The sequence below is a fragment of the Agelaius phoeniceus genome, chromosome 4 (assembly GCF_051311805.1).
Source record: "Agelaius phoeniceus isolate bAgePho1 chromosome 4, bAgePho1.hap1, whole genome shotgun sequence".
NCBI lineage: Eukaryota > Metazoa > Chordata > Aves > Passeriformes > Icteridae > Agelaius > Agelaius phoeniceus.
Genome location: NC_135268.1, coordinates 207,501 through 220,787, shown reverse-complemented (window position 1 = coordinate 220,787; position 13,287 = coordinate 207,501). Strand labels below are relative to the sequence as shown.

At 49.2% G+C, this 13,287-nt stretch overlaps 1 protein-coding gene and 4 long non-coding RNA genes across 6 annotated transcripts in view; all 5 read left to right on the top strand.

Annotated features, from left to right (window-relative positions):
- The first annotated feature begins 261 nt into the window (after positions 1–261).
- LOC143693796 (uncharacterized) lies at positions 262–987 on the top strand. The gene is made up of 3 exons (XR_013181750.1): positions 262–466; positions 556–677; positions 908–987. It is a non-coding gene; the product is annotated as an uncharacterized LOC143693796 (long non-coding RNA).
- Positions 988–1,544: 557 nt separating this feature from the next.
- On the top strand, positions 1,545–2,944 carry LOC143693795 (uncharacterized). 2 transcript variants are annotated; one of them, XR_013181748.1, is made up of 5 exons: positions 1,545–1,726; positions 1,801–1,828; positions 2,068–2,108; positions 2,187–2,272; positions 2,353–2,944. It is a non-coding gene; the product is annotated as an uncharacterized LOC143693795 (long non-coding RNA). The 2 variants fall into 2 exon arrangements; XR_013181749.1 differs by having other exon boundaries at positions 1,712–1,726; positions 1,801–1,842.
- Positions 2,945–4,104: 1,160 nt separating this feature from the next.
- LOC143693794 (uncharacterized) lies at positions 4,105–5,254 on the top strand. Its single transcript, XR_013181747.1, has 3 exons — positions 4,105–4,156; positions 5,084–5,124; positions 5,225–5,254. It is a non-coding gene; the product is annotated as an uncharacterized LOC143693794 (long non-coding RNA).
- Positions 5,255–6,405: 1,151 nt separating this feature from the next.
- On the top strand, positions 6,406–7,118 carry LOC143693793 (uncharacterized). Its single transcript, XR_013181746.1, has 3 exons — positions 6,406–6,785; positions 6,864–6,891; positions 6,979–7,118. It is a non-coding gene; the product is annotated as an uncharacterized LOC143693793 (long non-coding RNA).
- Positions 7,119–7,240: 122 nt separating this feature from the next.
- LOC143693883 (uncharacterized) overlaps positions 7,241–13,287 on the top strand; it is a 14,902-nt gene continuing 8,855 nt past the window's right edge. The window contains exons 1-9 of the mRNA XM_077176648.1: positions 7,241–7,310; positions 7,388–7,526; positions 8,420–8,482; positions 8,649–8,692; positions 8,793–8,836; positions 8,918–8,958; positions 9,040–9,418; positions 10,333–10,425; positions 10,995–11,303. Coding sequence (XP_077032763.1) covers positions 7,516–7,526; positions 8,420–8,482; positions 8,649–8,692; positions 8,793–8,836; positions 8,918–8,958; positions 9,040–9,349 — 513 coding nt within the window. The 5' untranslated portion in view covers positions 7,241–7,310; positions 7,388–7,515 and the 3' untranslated portion in view covers positions 9,350–9,418; positions 10,333–10,425; positions 10,995–11,303. The remainder of the gene's footprint in view (positions 7,311–7,387; positions 7,527–8,419; positions 8,483–8,648; positions 8,693–8,792; positions 8,837–8,917; positions 8,959–9,039; positions 9,419–10,332; positions 10,426–10,994; positions 11,304–13,287) is intronic.

Below are 13,287 nucleotides of genomic sequence, written 5' to 3'. Positions count from 1 at the left end.
CCAATTTATCTAGGTATGCTACCTAAACACAATGCTTTAATGTCTTACCATTTTTCTGTTGTTCTGCTCCAAGTAGTTGTGTCAAAAAAGAAAGCGCTGTTATTTTTCTGAAGAGCTTTCTTCTATAACAAGGCCTTTACTCCCTTTGAATTTGAGTCAGAGGAGCCAAACAGCTGCAGCCGCTCTGAGGGCTTTTATATTTGGTGGGATTAGCCCCCTCCCTTTTCTCAGGCATCATGGGAATGGGAGGCGGGCACCATCAGGGGTATATTAACCCCAGCCTTTGCTGAGGGGTTTCATTCCCTCTCTGGGATGTGCTGGGGTGAGGGCTCTCCTGTCATTTCAGTGAAGAGCCTCTTTCAGCTTATCTCAGCTTGCTTTCAGCAGGTGTTTCTGGGCATCTAAAGCAATAGAGGCTTGGAAGATCCTGTGAAGAAAATGGCATGGAATACAGGGAGTATTTAAGGTGACAATGTCAGATTTTGTGTTTAGGGGTGATAAAGTGTATTTGCAATTTCTGGTTTTGTTCTTGTTTTGTGTTTTTATTGTTTTTAGGAGGTGTACAGCTTCCAGAGATCCCAGGTTGTGTCAAGCACAGCACTTCTTTCAGCAGATTGATCATGTCACAGGAGGCATCTGCCCAGTGTCAAAAATGATGTTTGAGATGGAGGCTTCAGGTGAGTTGAGGGTTGTGACTGGGAGAGGGAGGGTGAGCAGGTGTCCAGTTAGGAGTTATTGGGGGGCAGGGGGGTTTGCAGGCAGCAGGGTGAGAAAGGGTGTTTATTTGAGGGCCCCCCCACGCAGGGCTTTTCAGAAGCATAGCAGAGGCATTCCCATGTCTTCCTCACACAAGGTCATCCAGTGCACCCACAGGAATGCCATTGAACTGTGCTTTTCTCTAACCCAGGTGCCACTAATAATAAAGGCCACAGCCTTGGAATCAGGATGAAGGTGGAGCCTGAAGGAGCCAGGCACACTCAGGAGAGGGCAAGTAGCTGACTTGCTGGGATTTGGCCCACATAACTCTGAACTCATACGTTGGTTTTGGTTTTCTTTATTGTAGCTGACCGAGAGGCTAACAGGCAATCACGGGGCCCTCCGAGGCAGACTCATTTCAGGTGCAACGTGGATTCACATCGCTGATCATCCAAAAGATAAGTCTGGGTCACGGCCTGGAGAAGGGAGAGCAGCGGGTTGGGAGTTCCTGGGACAGATTGAAAAATTAGCAGAGGGAAAAGCAATCTTGTCCTAGGGGCCTCTTAGGACAGCTAAAGGGAGAGACTCCACATTTGATGTCAGCGTGCAGGCGGGCAGGGCAGAGCAGTTCCGGTCCACGTCGTGTTGTCGGGTGTACCGTGTTACCTACTGTGTCTTTGGGGTCCCTTTTGCCTTTTCCCCTCGAGGCCCTCACCACAAGCATAATGTGTCGTGTTTAACGTCCCCCTGTTGGTCACGTTCTGTGTCACGGGTATCTGCACATGTTTGTGCCGGAGCTGCTCTGCCCTGCCGCAGAGGCTGCTGCAACAGGACAAGGCTCAGGGACACGCAGTTTGTGGGGTGTGGCCGGACTCTAGATGATATTCCTAGATAGACAGAAGATGTTTGGAGCTGTGAAGATATCCTGCAGCCCTTTGACGTTTGTCCTCGCTTTCTTTCAGATGCAGAAGGATAAAATCCAGGGCAAAATCCATCCGCCCATCCCGAGTGAGGAGGTTCCCCCGAGCAGGTCAGTCACCGTTTGTCTCTGCAGGGAGAGTGTCAAGTGTGACTCTGTTACAGCTCTGTTCTTTTTCTTTTTAGGAAGTAAAGCTGGACATCAGCAGTCAAGGTGAGGTGGGCAAGGTGAGCATTGAGTAGCGTACAGAAGCAGTTAGTTGTTATTGCTCCAGTCTCACTTTGCGGTGCAGCTCTAAGCATCCGTTCCTGTTTCTGCGCTTCAGGCAATCCACTCGGAGTAGGCCAAGCCCCAGTCACCAACCGGCCGACGCGCCGGGTTTGCCGCTCTCCCGAGCCCTGGGGAAGAATCACGGGACTCGGCAATGAAGCCTCTGCCTTTTCTGTTTAAAGGTGTCACCAGGGTAGCCTTCAGCAATGGCCGAGGAGTTGCGGTGAGTCAGGGAAGTAGGGAGGAGGAGCGAGGCTCCGCTCAGGTTTCAGCAGCGCCACATCCCCTCGTCTCCTCTTAGCCCAGGCGTGCCCCACGACGATGGCGTCAGCCTCCGAGTGCGGCTGAAGCGTGCGGCCCCAGGAGCCGGGCATTCTTGGGAAAAGAGTGAGTGGCAGAATTGTTGGGTTTTGGCCAATGTGCTGCTGAGGTTATGCATTGATATTTTGTTTTCTTTATTGGAGCAGACGAAGAAACAACAGGAAGTTGTTGAACAACAGTGCCAGCAGGACCTTCCCAGATGTCGAGGCAGCCTTCCTTTGCACCTGACACAGACCGGCATCCCCAGATGTCTGAGAGATAAGTAGAGGGCCACGACCCAGAGAGGGGATGAAACCAGGGCGCAGGGCAGGGACCCACCGGGAGGGGTTTTTGAGTCCGCTTTGGAGACGGGGGTGTGCACGAAGCGGCCCCTTAGGCCTGGGGGGGAAATAAAAGCAAAGTCTCACTTTTGATCACAGTGCTGAGGTGCGCAGGGCAGAGCAGTCCTGGTGTGTATTGTGTCATTTGTCTATTGTGTGTTCTGTGTGGTTGGATGTGTCATGTCCTTTACCTTAGGCCTTTGAGGAGCCTAGCAGAAACCCTGGCATCATTGTTAGCATCTGTAATCTCTGCATTCCTTGGCCTGGTACCCAGGCCATTGACCTTTTGACTCGGGAGCTCCGACAGGCATCAGAATTGCATCTCTCTTTGGAAGCATCCAGTCAGGTGGCTTTTCAGGTCTTGTTCTGAGCTGCACGGACAGCCGTGCTCAGCAATGCTCCATTTCAACGGATTAGGCTTTGTAAGAATGCGAGGTTAGGGTGAGGATTCTGACCGTAGGATTCCTGGGTGTCCATCTTTGCAGTTCTTGGAATAAATCTTTGAGCCAGCATCTTCCTCCAGGGTTCTCTGAGCCTCATCAGTTTGCCATCAGTCTCACCTCGGTCATCTCCTTTTGCATTCTCTCAGTCCTTGCAGCCACTTTCCTTGCCAGGAGATTTCTGTTCCTGTTGTGTCCCCCCTGTCTGTCACGTCCCGTCCTGTGTCACGGGTGTCAGCACACACATTTGTGCCGGAGCTGCTCTGCCCTGCCGCATAGCCTGGTGCAGTAGGAGAAGTCCCTGGGAGTTTGTAATGTGGGGTGTAGTGGGACTCTAGATGGGATTTGTAGATGGACACAAGACGTCTGGAGCTCCTAAGTTATCCTGCAACAGTTTGAGTTTTGTCCTAACTTTTTTTTCAGATTCAGATGGATTAAATGTGTGCCAGAGGGCCCCATCCCGGGTGAGGGGTTTCCCCCGTGCAGGTGAGGCCCCGTTTGTCTCTGCAGCAGAAGTGTAAATGATGCCTCTGTTACAGCACTGTTCTTTGTCTTTCTTTTTAGGAAGTAAATGTGGATACCAGCAGTCAAGGTGAGCAGTGGAGAGCAGTAGTTGTTATTGCTCAGGTCTCAATTTCTGGTGCAGCTCTAAGCTTCCATTCTCGTTTGTGTACTTTAGGCAATCCACTCAGAGTATGCCAAGCCCCCGTCACCAGCCAGCCGATGCTCTGGGTTTCCTGCAAATGTGAAGCCTGTGGATGCATTACAGGACTTGGTGATGAAGCCCTAAACTTTTCTATTTAAAGGTGCCATCCGGGTGGCCTTCGGCAGCTGCCCAAGAGTTGTGGTGAGTCAGGGATGTAGGGGGGAGGAGCGAGGGTCCACTCAGGTTTCAGCCGTGCCAAATCACCTCATCTCCTCTGAACCCAGGCGTCGCCTGTGGCAACGGCCTCGGTCTCTGAGTGTGCCCGAAGCGTGCGGCCCAAGCAGCTGAGCGTTCTTAGGAGCACGGTGAGTAGCAGACTTGTGGGGTTTTGGCCAATGTGGTGCCACGATCAGGCATTGATGTTTGGTTTTCTTTAATACAGCTGTCTAAGAGACACCAGCCCGGTGCCAGCAGGACCTTCCCAGCTGACGAGGTGGCCTTTCTTTGCACCTGAGACCGGCATCCCCAGATGTCTGAGAGAGAAGTAGAGGGCCACGACCCCCAGGGGGGATGAAAGCAGGGTGCTGGTTTGGGAAATACTGCGACGGGTTTTTGAGTCCCCTTTGGAGGTGGGGGGGTGTCCATGAAGTGGCCCCTTAGGCCCCATAAAAGCAAAATCTCACTTTTGATCACAGTGCTGAGGTGCGCTGGGCAGAGCGGTCCCGGTGTGTATTGTGTCCCTTGTCTATTGTGCATTATGTGTTGTTTGGGTATCTCATGTCTCTTACCTTAGCCTTTTCAGGGTCCTGTCAGAAACCTTGGCATTGTTCTTATCGTCTGTGATCTCTGCATTTCTTGGCCTGGCACCCATGCCTTACAACCTTTGCCTGGGGAGCTCAGACATGTATCAGAATTGCATCTCTCTTTGTAAGCATCCAGTCAGATGTCTTTTCAGGTCTTGTTCTGAGCTGTATGGACAGCTATGCCCTGCCAGGATCCATTATGGCAGATTAGGACTTGAAAGAATGTGAGGACCGGTAGAGGCTTCTGACCGGTCTGATTCTCGGGCATCCATCTTTGCAGTTCTTGGAATAAATCATTCAGTTAGCATCTTCTTCCATCAGTGTTTTCTGAGCCACATCAGCTTGCCATCAGTCTCACCTTGGTCATCTCATTTGGCATGCTCTTGTTGCTCACAGTAATCCTTTTTGCCAAGAGATTTCTGTCTGTGTTGTGTGCCCATTGTTTGTCGTGTCCTGTCTGTCCTGTGTCACGGGTGTCTGCACATATTTGTGCCGGAGCTGCTCTGCCCTGCTGCATAGCCTTTTGTAATAGGACAAGCCCTGGGGAGTTGAAATTTTTCATGTGGGGTGTACTTGGACTCTAGATGCTGTTCCTAGATTGATATAAGGTGTTTGCAGCTTTTGAGTCATCCTGCAGGTGTTTGACATATGTTCTAACTCTCTTGCAGGTGCAGATGCATTGCATCCATGGCAGAGCACCCCATCCCGGGTGAGGGGGTTCCCCATAGCGGGTCAGTCACCATTTGTCTGTGCAGGGGATGTGTCAAGTGTGACCCTGTTACAGCGCTGTTCTTTGTCTTTATTTTTAGCAAGTATAGCAGGATCTCAGCAGTCAAGTTCAAGAGGGTAAGGTGAGCAGTAGCCTTTCTTGTTGCTGAGGTCTCAATTCCTGGGGCAAGTCTAAGTCTCCATTCTCATTTTTGTGCCTTAGGCCATCTGCTCGGAGCATGCCAAGCTCCCATCCCCAACGGGCCGACGGACCGGGTTTGCCGCTCTCGCGAGCCCCGCGTTCCGGGCAGCCGTCAGGAACCGCCGAGGAGTTGTGGTGAGTCAGGGAAGTAGGGAGGAGGAGTGAGTGTCCACTCAGGTTTCAGCAATGCCACGTCACCTCCTGTCCACTTAACCCAGGCGCACCCCACGACGATGGCATCGGCCTCCGAGCGCGGCCGGAGCGTGCGACCCGAAGAGCCGGGCCTTCTTAGGAGAAGGGTGAGTAGCAGACTTGTGGGGTTTTGGCCAATGTGGTGCCACAATCAGGCATTGATGTTTGGTTTCCTTTGATATAGCTGTCTAAGAGACAACGGCCCGGTGCCAGCAGGACCTTCCCAGCTGACAAGGCGGCCTTCCTTCGCACCTGACATGGACTGGGATTTCCATATGTCCAAGAGATAAGTCAAGGGCTACGACCCACAGAGGGGATGAAAGCAGGGTGCTGGGTTGGGGCTCCTGGGGGGGAGGGGGTTGAGTTGTCTCTGGAGATGAGGGTAGCCAAGATGTGGCCCCTTAGGCCACGTAAAAGGAAAGTCTCACTTTTGATCACAGTGCTGAGGTGCGCAGGGCAGAGCAGTCCCGGTGTGTATCGTGTCCCTTGTCTTTTGTGTATTATGTGATGTTTGGGTATCTCATGTCTCTTATCTTAGCCCTGTGAAGGGCCTGTCAGAAACCTTGGCGCCATTCTTAGAATCTGTGATCTCAGTGTTCCTCAGCCTGGTCCCCAGGCCATGGAACTTTTGACTCGGGAGCTCAGACAGGCATCAGAATTGCATCTCTCTTTGGAAGCATCCAGTCAGGTGGCTTTTCAGGTCTTGTTCTGAGCTGCACGGACAGCCGTGCTCCGCAATGCTCCATTTCAACGGATTAGGCTTTGTAAGAATGCGAGGTTAGGGTGAGGATTCTGACCGTAGGATTCCTGGGTATCCATCTTTGCAGTTCTTGGAATAAATCATTCAGCCAGCATCTTCCTCCAGGGTTCTCTGAGCCTCATCAGTTTGCTATCTGTCTCATCTTGGTCATCTCCTTTTGCATTCTCTGAGTCCTTGCAGCCACTTTCCTTGCCAGGAGATTTCTGTTCCTGTTGTGTCCCCCCTGTCTGTCACGTCCCGTCCCGTGTCACGGGTGTCAGCACACACATTTGTGCCGGAGCTGCTCTGCCCTGCCGCATAGCCTGGTGCAGTAGGAGAAGTCCCTGGGAGTTTGTAATGTGGGGTGTAGTGGGACTCTAGATGGGATTTGTAGATGGACACAAGACGTCTGGAGCTCCTAAGTTATCCTGCAACAGTTTGAGTTTTGTCCTAACTTTTTTTTCAGATTCAGATGGATTAAATGTGTGCCAGAGGGCCCCATCCCGGGTGAGGGGTTTCCCCCGTGCAGGTGAGGCCCCGTTTGTCTCTGCAGCAGAAGTGTATATGGTGACTCTGTTACAGCACTGTTCTTTGTCTTTCTTTTTAGGAAGCAGATGTGGATACCAGCTGTCAAGGTGAGCAGTGGAGAGCAGTAGTTGTTATTGCTCAGGTCTCAATTTCTGGTGCAGCTCTAAGCTTCCATTCTCGTTTGTGCACTTTAGGCAATCCACTCGGAGTATGCCAAGCCCCTGTCACCAGCCGGCCGATGCACCGGGTTTCCTGCAAATGTGAGCCCTGTGGATGCATTACAGGACTTGGTGATGAAACCCTGAACTTTTCTATTTAAAGGTGCCATCCAGGTGGCCTCCGGCAGCTGCCCAGGAGTTGTGGTGAGTCAGGGATGTAGGGGGGAGGAGCGAGGGTCCACTCAGGTTTCAGCCGTGCCAAATCACCTCATCTCCTCTTAACCCAGGCGTCCACTGTGATGACGGCCTCGGTCTCTGAGTGTGCCCGAAGCATGCGGCCCGAGCAGCTGAGCGTTCTTAAGAGAAGGGTGAGGAGCAGACTTGTGGGGTTTTGGCCAATGTGGTGCCACGATCAGGCATTGATGTTTGGTTTTCTTTAATACAGCTGTCTAAGAGACACCAGCCTGGTGCCAGCAGGACCTTCCCAGCTGACGAGGTGGCCTTTCTTTGCACCTGAGACCGGCATCCCCAGATGTCTGAGAGAGAAGTAGAGGGCCACGACCCCCAGGGGGGATGAAAGCAGGGTGCTGGTTTGGGAATTACTGGGAGGGGGGGATTTGAGTCCGCTTTGGAGGTGAGTAGCTTTGGAGGTGGGGGGGTGTCCATGAAGTGGCCCCTTAGGCCCCATAAAAGCAAAATCTCACTTTTGATCCCAGTGCTGAGGTGAGCGGGGCAGAGCAGTCCCAGTGTGTATTGTGTCACTTGTCTTTTGTGTATTATGTGTTGTTGGATATCTCATGTCTTTTATCATAGCCCTTTGAGGGGCCTGTCAGAAACCTTGGCACCAGTCTTAGTATCTGTACTCTCAGCGTTCCTTGCCCTGGCACCGATGCCATGGAACTTTTAACTCGGCAGCTCAGACAGGTATCAGAATGGCAACTCTTTTTCGAAGCATCCGGTCAGATGTCTTTTCAGGTCCTGTTCTGAGCTGTATGGACAGCTGCACCCTGCAAGGTTCTGTTATGATGGATTAGGACTTGTAAGAATGTGGGGACAGGTAGAGGCTTCTGACCGTAGGATTCTCGGGCATCCATCTTTGCAGTTCTTGGAATAAATCATTCAGTTAGCATCTTGTTCCTCCAGGGTTCTCTGAACTTCATCAGCCCGCCATCAGTTTCACCTCGGTCCTCTAATTTTGCGTCCTCTTGGTGCTCGCTGTCATTTTCCTTACCCAGAGATTTCTGTTCCTGTTGTGTCCCCGTTGTTTGTCCTGTCCTGTGTCACGGGTGTCTGCACACATTTGTGCTGGAGCTGCTCTGCCTTGCTGCATAGCCTGGTGCAATAGGACAAGTCCCGGGGAATTGATGTTTGTAATGTGGGGTGTCGTTGGACTCTAGGTGGGATTTGCAGATGGGCACAAGATGTCTGGAGCTCTTAAGTTATCCTGCAGCTCTTTGATTTTTGTCCTTTCTTTCAGGTGCAGAAGGATGAAATCCAGGGCAGAGCCCCCCATCCCGGGTGAGGGGATTCCCCCGAGCAGGTCAGTCACTGTTTGTCTCTGTAGAGAGAGCATAAATGATGGCTCTCTTTTTAGGAAGTCAAGGCCAAGTGGGCGAGGTGAGCATTGAGTAGTGTACAGAAGCAGTTGTTTTTGCTGATGTCTCAGTTTCTGGTGCAGCTCTTAGCATCTCCACTTTTTATTTTAGGTGGTCCACTTGCTGTCTATCCTGGCCGGGCATGCCCATTCCAGGTGTGTGCAGCTTAAGGTATCAGTGTGGCATCCTTGTCAGATTTGGGAGGTTGTGTTTTCACAGTGTCTCAGCATGCTTTTCTGCTTTGTTTCTTTGCAGGTGCTGTCGCTGCCCTAGGCATGCCAAGGAACAGAGGAGGGCAGGTGAGTCGGTGTTTAGGCAGGCTGACTCACAGGTGAGTGTTACACAGCAGCATGCTAAGTGTGTACCTATTCTTTTTGCAGGTATCTTCTGGGCACCCTCTGGAGTCAAATCAAGATTTGAGGTGGGCCGGGGCAGGGGTGCGGAGGAGCCCTGGGGATTACTGTTTTTGACGGCAATAGTCACCTTTTCTGTTTTGTCTTAGGTACCCTGAGGAGCCTCGTAGCCAAAGGTTGGAAACAACAGCACCGAGGCACACACGGAGCACATTTCACCATCCACGTCCGACCGAGGATGGATTTTGTCTGCTCCTTTTCCAAAAGCTAAGTGTCGGGGCCAGCAGTTGGGAGAAGGGGAAAAACCTTTACTATCACAGAGGGCAATTTGATGTCAGCTTAGCGGAGAGGTCTGTAGTGGGACCAGCTCTCTGGAAGAAGAGGGAGAGGATTTCTCCTCAGCCTGACCAGAGCCTTTGCCGGGCAGGGCAGTTCCGACCCATCTCAGGATTCTCGTGAACTTTGCATCGTCCGCCTTCCTCGGCCCGACGTCGTCACGGATCTTTCCCCTGAGGAGCTCGCCTTCACGTCCGGAGCTACAGCCACGGTCACCCGGCCGTCGGCTTCCTTCTCTAGGCTCGCTGAGCCTCTCGAGCATCCTCTTAACTGCTGTGGCACTAACTTCTTTTAACGAGTTACATTTCATCATCACGTGCTATCGTCATAGGGCTTCCTCTCCTTTGGCATCATCAGCCTCTGGCACATCTTGCGCTAGGCATCTCGGGTGCCTAAGGGGACAGTGCCAGGCAGTTGCCACTTGTCTCTGTGTCTATGTTGTCCGTGTCTGTGTTGTCCGTGTCTGTGTCCGTTGTCTTCCACGTCATAGGCCTTTATTACGTCTCAATGCTTTATCGGCACTATTCTGTGCCATATAGGCTGTATTCTACTCACATTCCTTTCTGGATATCCCTTATTCTGGCATCTTTACATTTTTACTCTTTGAGACAGGAATGTCTCAAACAGACAAGATGTTCTCATCTATCTTCCTTCTCACTACCAGCTTTGGTAGTGCCTTTTTTTCCATGCCATTTTCTTGGACTGCTAGAGGGAGTGTCTTGCACCCTCCTCATGTGACTGCAGTACTTCTATAGGTTCCATCTTCTCAAGGGTATAGGACTCAAGAATTCATCTTCCAGCGAGTTATCTCAAGTCCTGGCTTATATTGTGTGTACCTGTGCTGGCTTATACTGTATGTACCTACCCTCTATGTACACTTGCACTGTATGCATCGACTTAGATTGTTGTGTGTACTTATATTGTACCACTTATGGTTGGAGCTGCCCTGCCCGGGCACGTAGTCACAGTCAGGTAGAAGAGTTATAAAAACTTTACTGTTCATCTGTCTTTTATGGGATTTTGGGTAGAAAACTTATTGGTCCAGAGTGGAGACAAGTCCTAGCTGTCAGATAGCCACTCGTTGACCGCTTCCTGTCGTCTCACAGGTCCCCGAGGCTACCGATTTCCCCAGAACCTACCAACTGACGTCAAGGAGCGCAGCCAGAAGATGTGTGGCAGCACGTTCTTCAGCGTCTCGAGTAAGGGCCGCAGCGAGTGTGTAAGTGGGAAGAGCGTGTGAGCGTGTGTGAGAGCATGTGTCTGTGTCTGTCTGCGTCTGCTCATCTCTGCATGTGTCAGCGCATGCCGACTGGATTACTGGATTTAACCTTGTGTGTGTGACTTGTGCTTTTCAAGTTTTTCAACTCATTTTCAAATTTAGAATAAAAAATCCCCAGCTGGGTTTCCCCCCCGCCGGCTGTTTTTTTTTCCTCGGTCCCAGTCGGTCTGTGAGGCGACGCTCATCACCAGAGTTTGGGCGCGGACTGTCCAGGGACCGGGGTTTTTGTCAGGCAGGAAGATTTTTTTGAGGCTCCCGGGAACCACGTTCCCGAGGACCAATGATTGCTGGGGTGTAATTTAGCAGTTGTGATGAGAGGGATGGTGACTTCGTGTGTCATCTGAAGGGGGTGTTAATTGTAGATGAGTGTTGTTTTTTGTGTGCTTTTGTTGTTTTGGGTTTCCTATAACAATAAATCCACATGTAAAGAAAATAGAAAAAGGTTATCATCTTGTGTTAATATGTGTGTTGTATTGCTCTGTATTGCAGGGTGAGCACAGGGTGAACTCTCTCCTCCTTGCTGTGACACCTGGGCTGGCAGGGATGACACAGTGACCTCGGCCGGCCCATGCTGCCTGTGCCATCACCTGGCACTGACGTGTTTGATGAAAATCCTTTTGCTGGGATTTTTCTCCTGAGAAGCCTCAGAACAGAAATGGAACCAATAACGATCTGCTGGCTGTGGAGTGTGGGCTGGAGATGGTTTAGCAACAGGGGCATCTTGGATTAGTCTCCTGTGCAGTGTCTACTTGATGACCAATCATGGTCCAGCTGCGTCGGGGCTGTGAGCAGTCCCAGGTTTTTATTATTTTATTTTATTATTTTTATTATTCATTCCTTTCCAGCTTTCTGATGTCTCCTTGCTCTTTTAGTATAGTTCTACTATCTCATTTTCTTTTAATATAATAGAGATCATAAAATAATATTTCAGCCTTCTGAGAGGTGGAGTCAAGATTCTCGTCTCTTCCCTCATCCTGGGGACCCTCAAACACCGCCACAATCAGCAGCCGAGCGGGTTTGTGCGGTCCTGAGTCGGCAGACACCGGGGGGCAGCCCTGACACGGCCGAGAGCGGGGAGACACTGTCTGTGCCCCGAGGGTACTGCGGGCACCTGGGCTGGGGGGAGACACTCTCTGTGTGTGCCCCGAGGGAACTGAGGGCACCTGGGCTGGGGGGAGACACTCTCTGTGTGTGCCCCGAGGGTGCTGAGGGCACCTGGGCTGGGGGCAGACACTGTCTGTGCCCCGAGGGTACTGAGGGCACCTGGGCTGGGGGCAGACACTCTCTGTGCCCCGAGGGTACTGCGGGCACCTGGGCTGGGGGGAGACACTCTCTGTGTGTGCCCCGAGGGAACTGAGGGCACCTGGGCTGGGGGGAGACACTCTCTGTGCCCCGAGGGTGCTGAGGGCACCTGGGCTGGGCCCCTGTGCAGCACAAGAGACACCAGAGACAGCGGTAGATGATAAAGGGCCGACTCTTAGCAGGGGTTAATCCAAGGTTTTATTAGGAGTCCCAAAGGAGCTCCTGCACCTCAGGGGCCTCCTGCCAAGAGCCCCAGGGAGATGTGCCAAGGTTACATTTAAAGGGAGGTGGAAACCCAAAGTAGATAACATTTTACCAACCAATAAGTGACCCTAAGGGATGGATGCTGGGGCATAGACATACAGGACAGCGTATGGGGCAAGGCTCGGGGGGCTGACCCCTGGCCTCTGGCTAATCACTGGACGACTTGGACCGAAACTTCTGCATGGAGGGGATGGGAGGCTGAGTGATTGACAGAGAGCCAGGGTGGGGGTTTGGGGATGATCTCATCCTGGGAGAGGGATAACACAGGTAGAAGGAGGGGGGTACAGTTTGGGATAAACCATTTGGGAAAAATATGGGGATACAAAACAAAACTACTTCAAAGTATTATAAAGCATAAAAATGCACTACAGCAGGTTTGGGCAGCACCAAATGAAATGTAATAAAATAAATAAATATAATAAATAAAATATAAAATATAAATAAATAAATAATTTCTATTCTTTAAAAATAGAAAAATTAAAAATAAAAATTAAATAAAAGTAAAAAACCAAAATAATTTAAAATAAATGAAAAACAAAATAAAAACTGTAAAGTGCTGTAAAGTGCTGTAAGAGTTCCATAAAAGGTAGTGCCGTAATGCAAGACCCTCAAACATCACCACAATCACCAGCTTGAGTTGGTCTGGGCAGCACTAAATAAAAAAAAAATAAAAACCTTTAAAAACAGAAAAATTAAAAATAAAAAATAAAAAAAATAAAATTAGAAAAATAAAATAAAAGCTTTAAAAATAGAAAAATTAAAAATAAAATTAAAAAATAAATAAAAACTTTAAAAATAGAAAAATAAAAAATAAAAAATAAAAAATAAGAAAAATAAAATAAAAGCTTTAAAAATAGAAAAATAAAAATTATAAAATTAATGCTTTAAAAATAGGGAAATTAAAAATAAAAAATAAAATTAAAAAATAAAATTAAAGCTCTAAAAATAAAAAATTAAAAATAAAAATGAAATAAAAAATAAAAATAAAAAAGTAAATGCTTTAAAAATAGAAAACTTTAAACTTAAAAAAATAAAAAATAAAAATCTTTAGAAATAGAAAAATTAAAAATAGTAAGTAAATTTAAAAAATAAAAAATAAAATAAAAAACGTTAAATATAGAAAAATTAAAAATAATAAGTAAATAAAAAATAAAATTAAAAAATAAAATAAAAATGCTTTAAAAATAGAAAAATTTAAAATAAAAATTAAATAAAA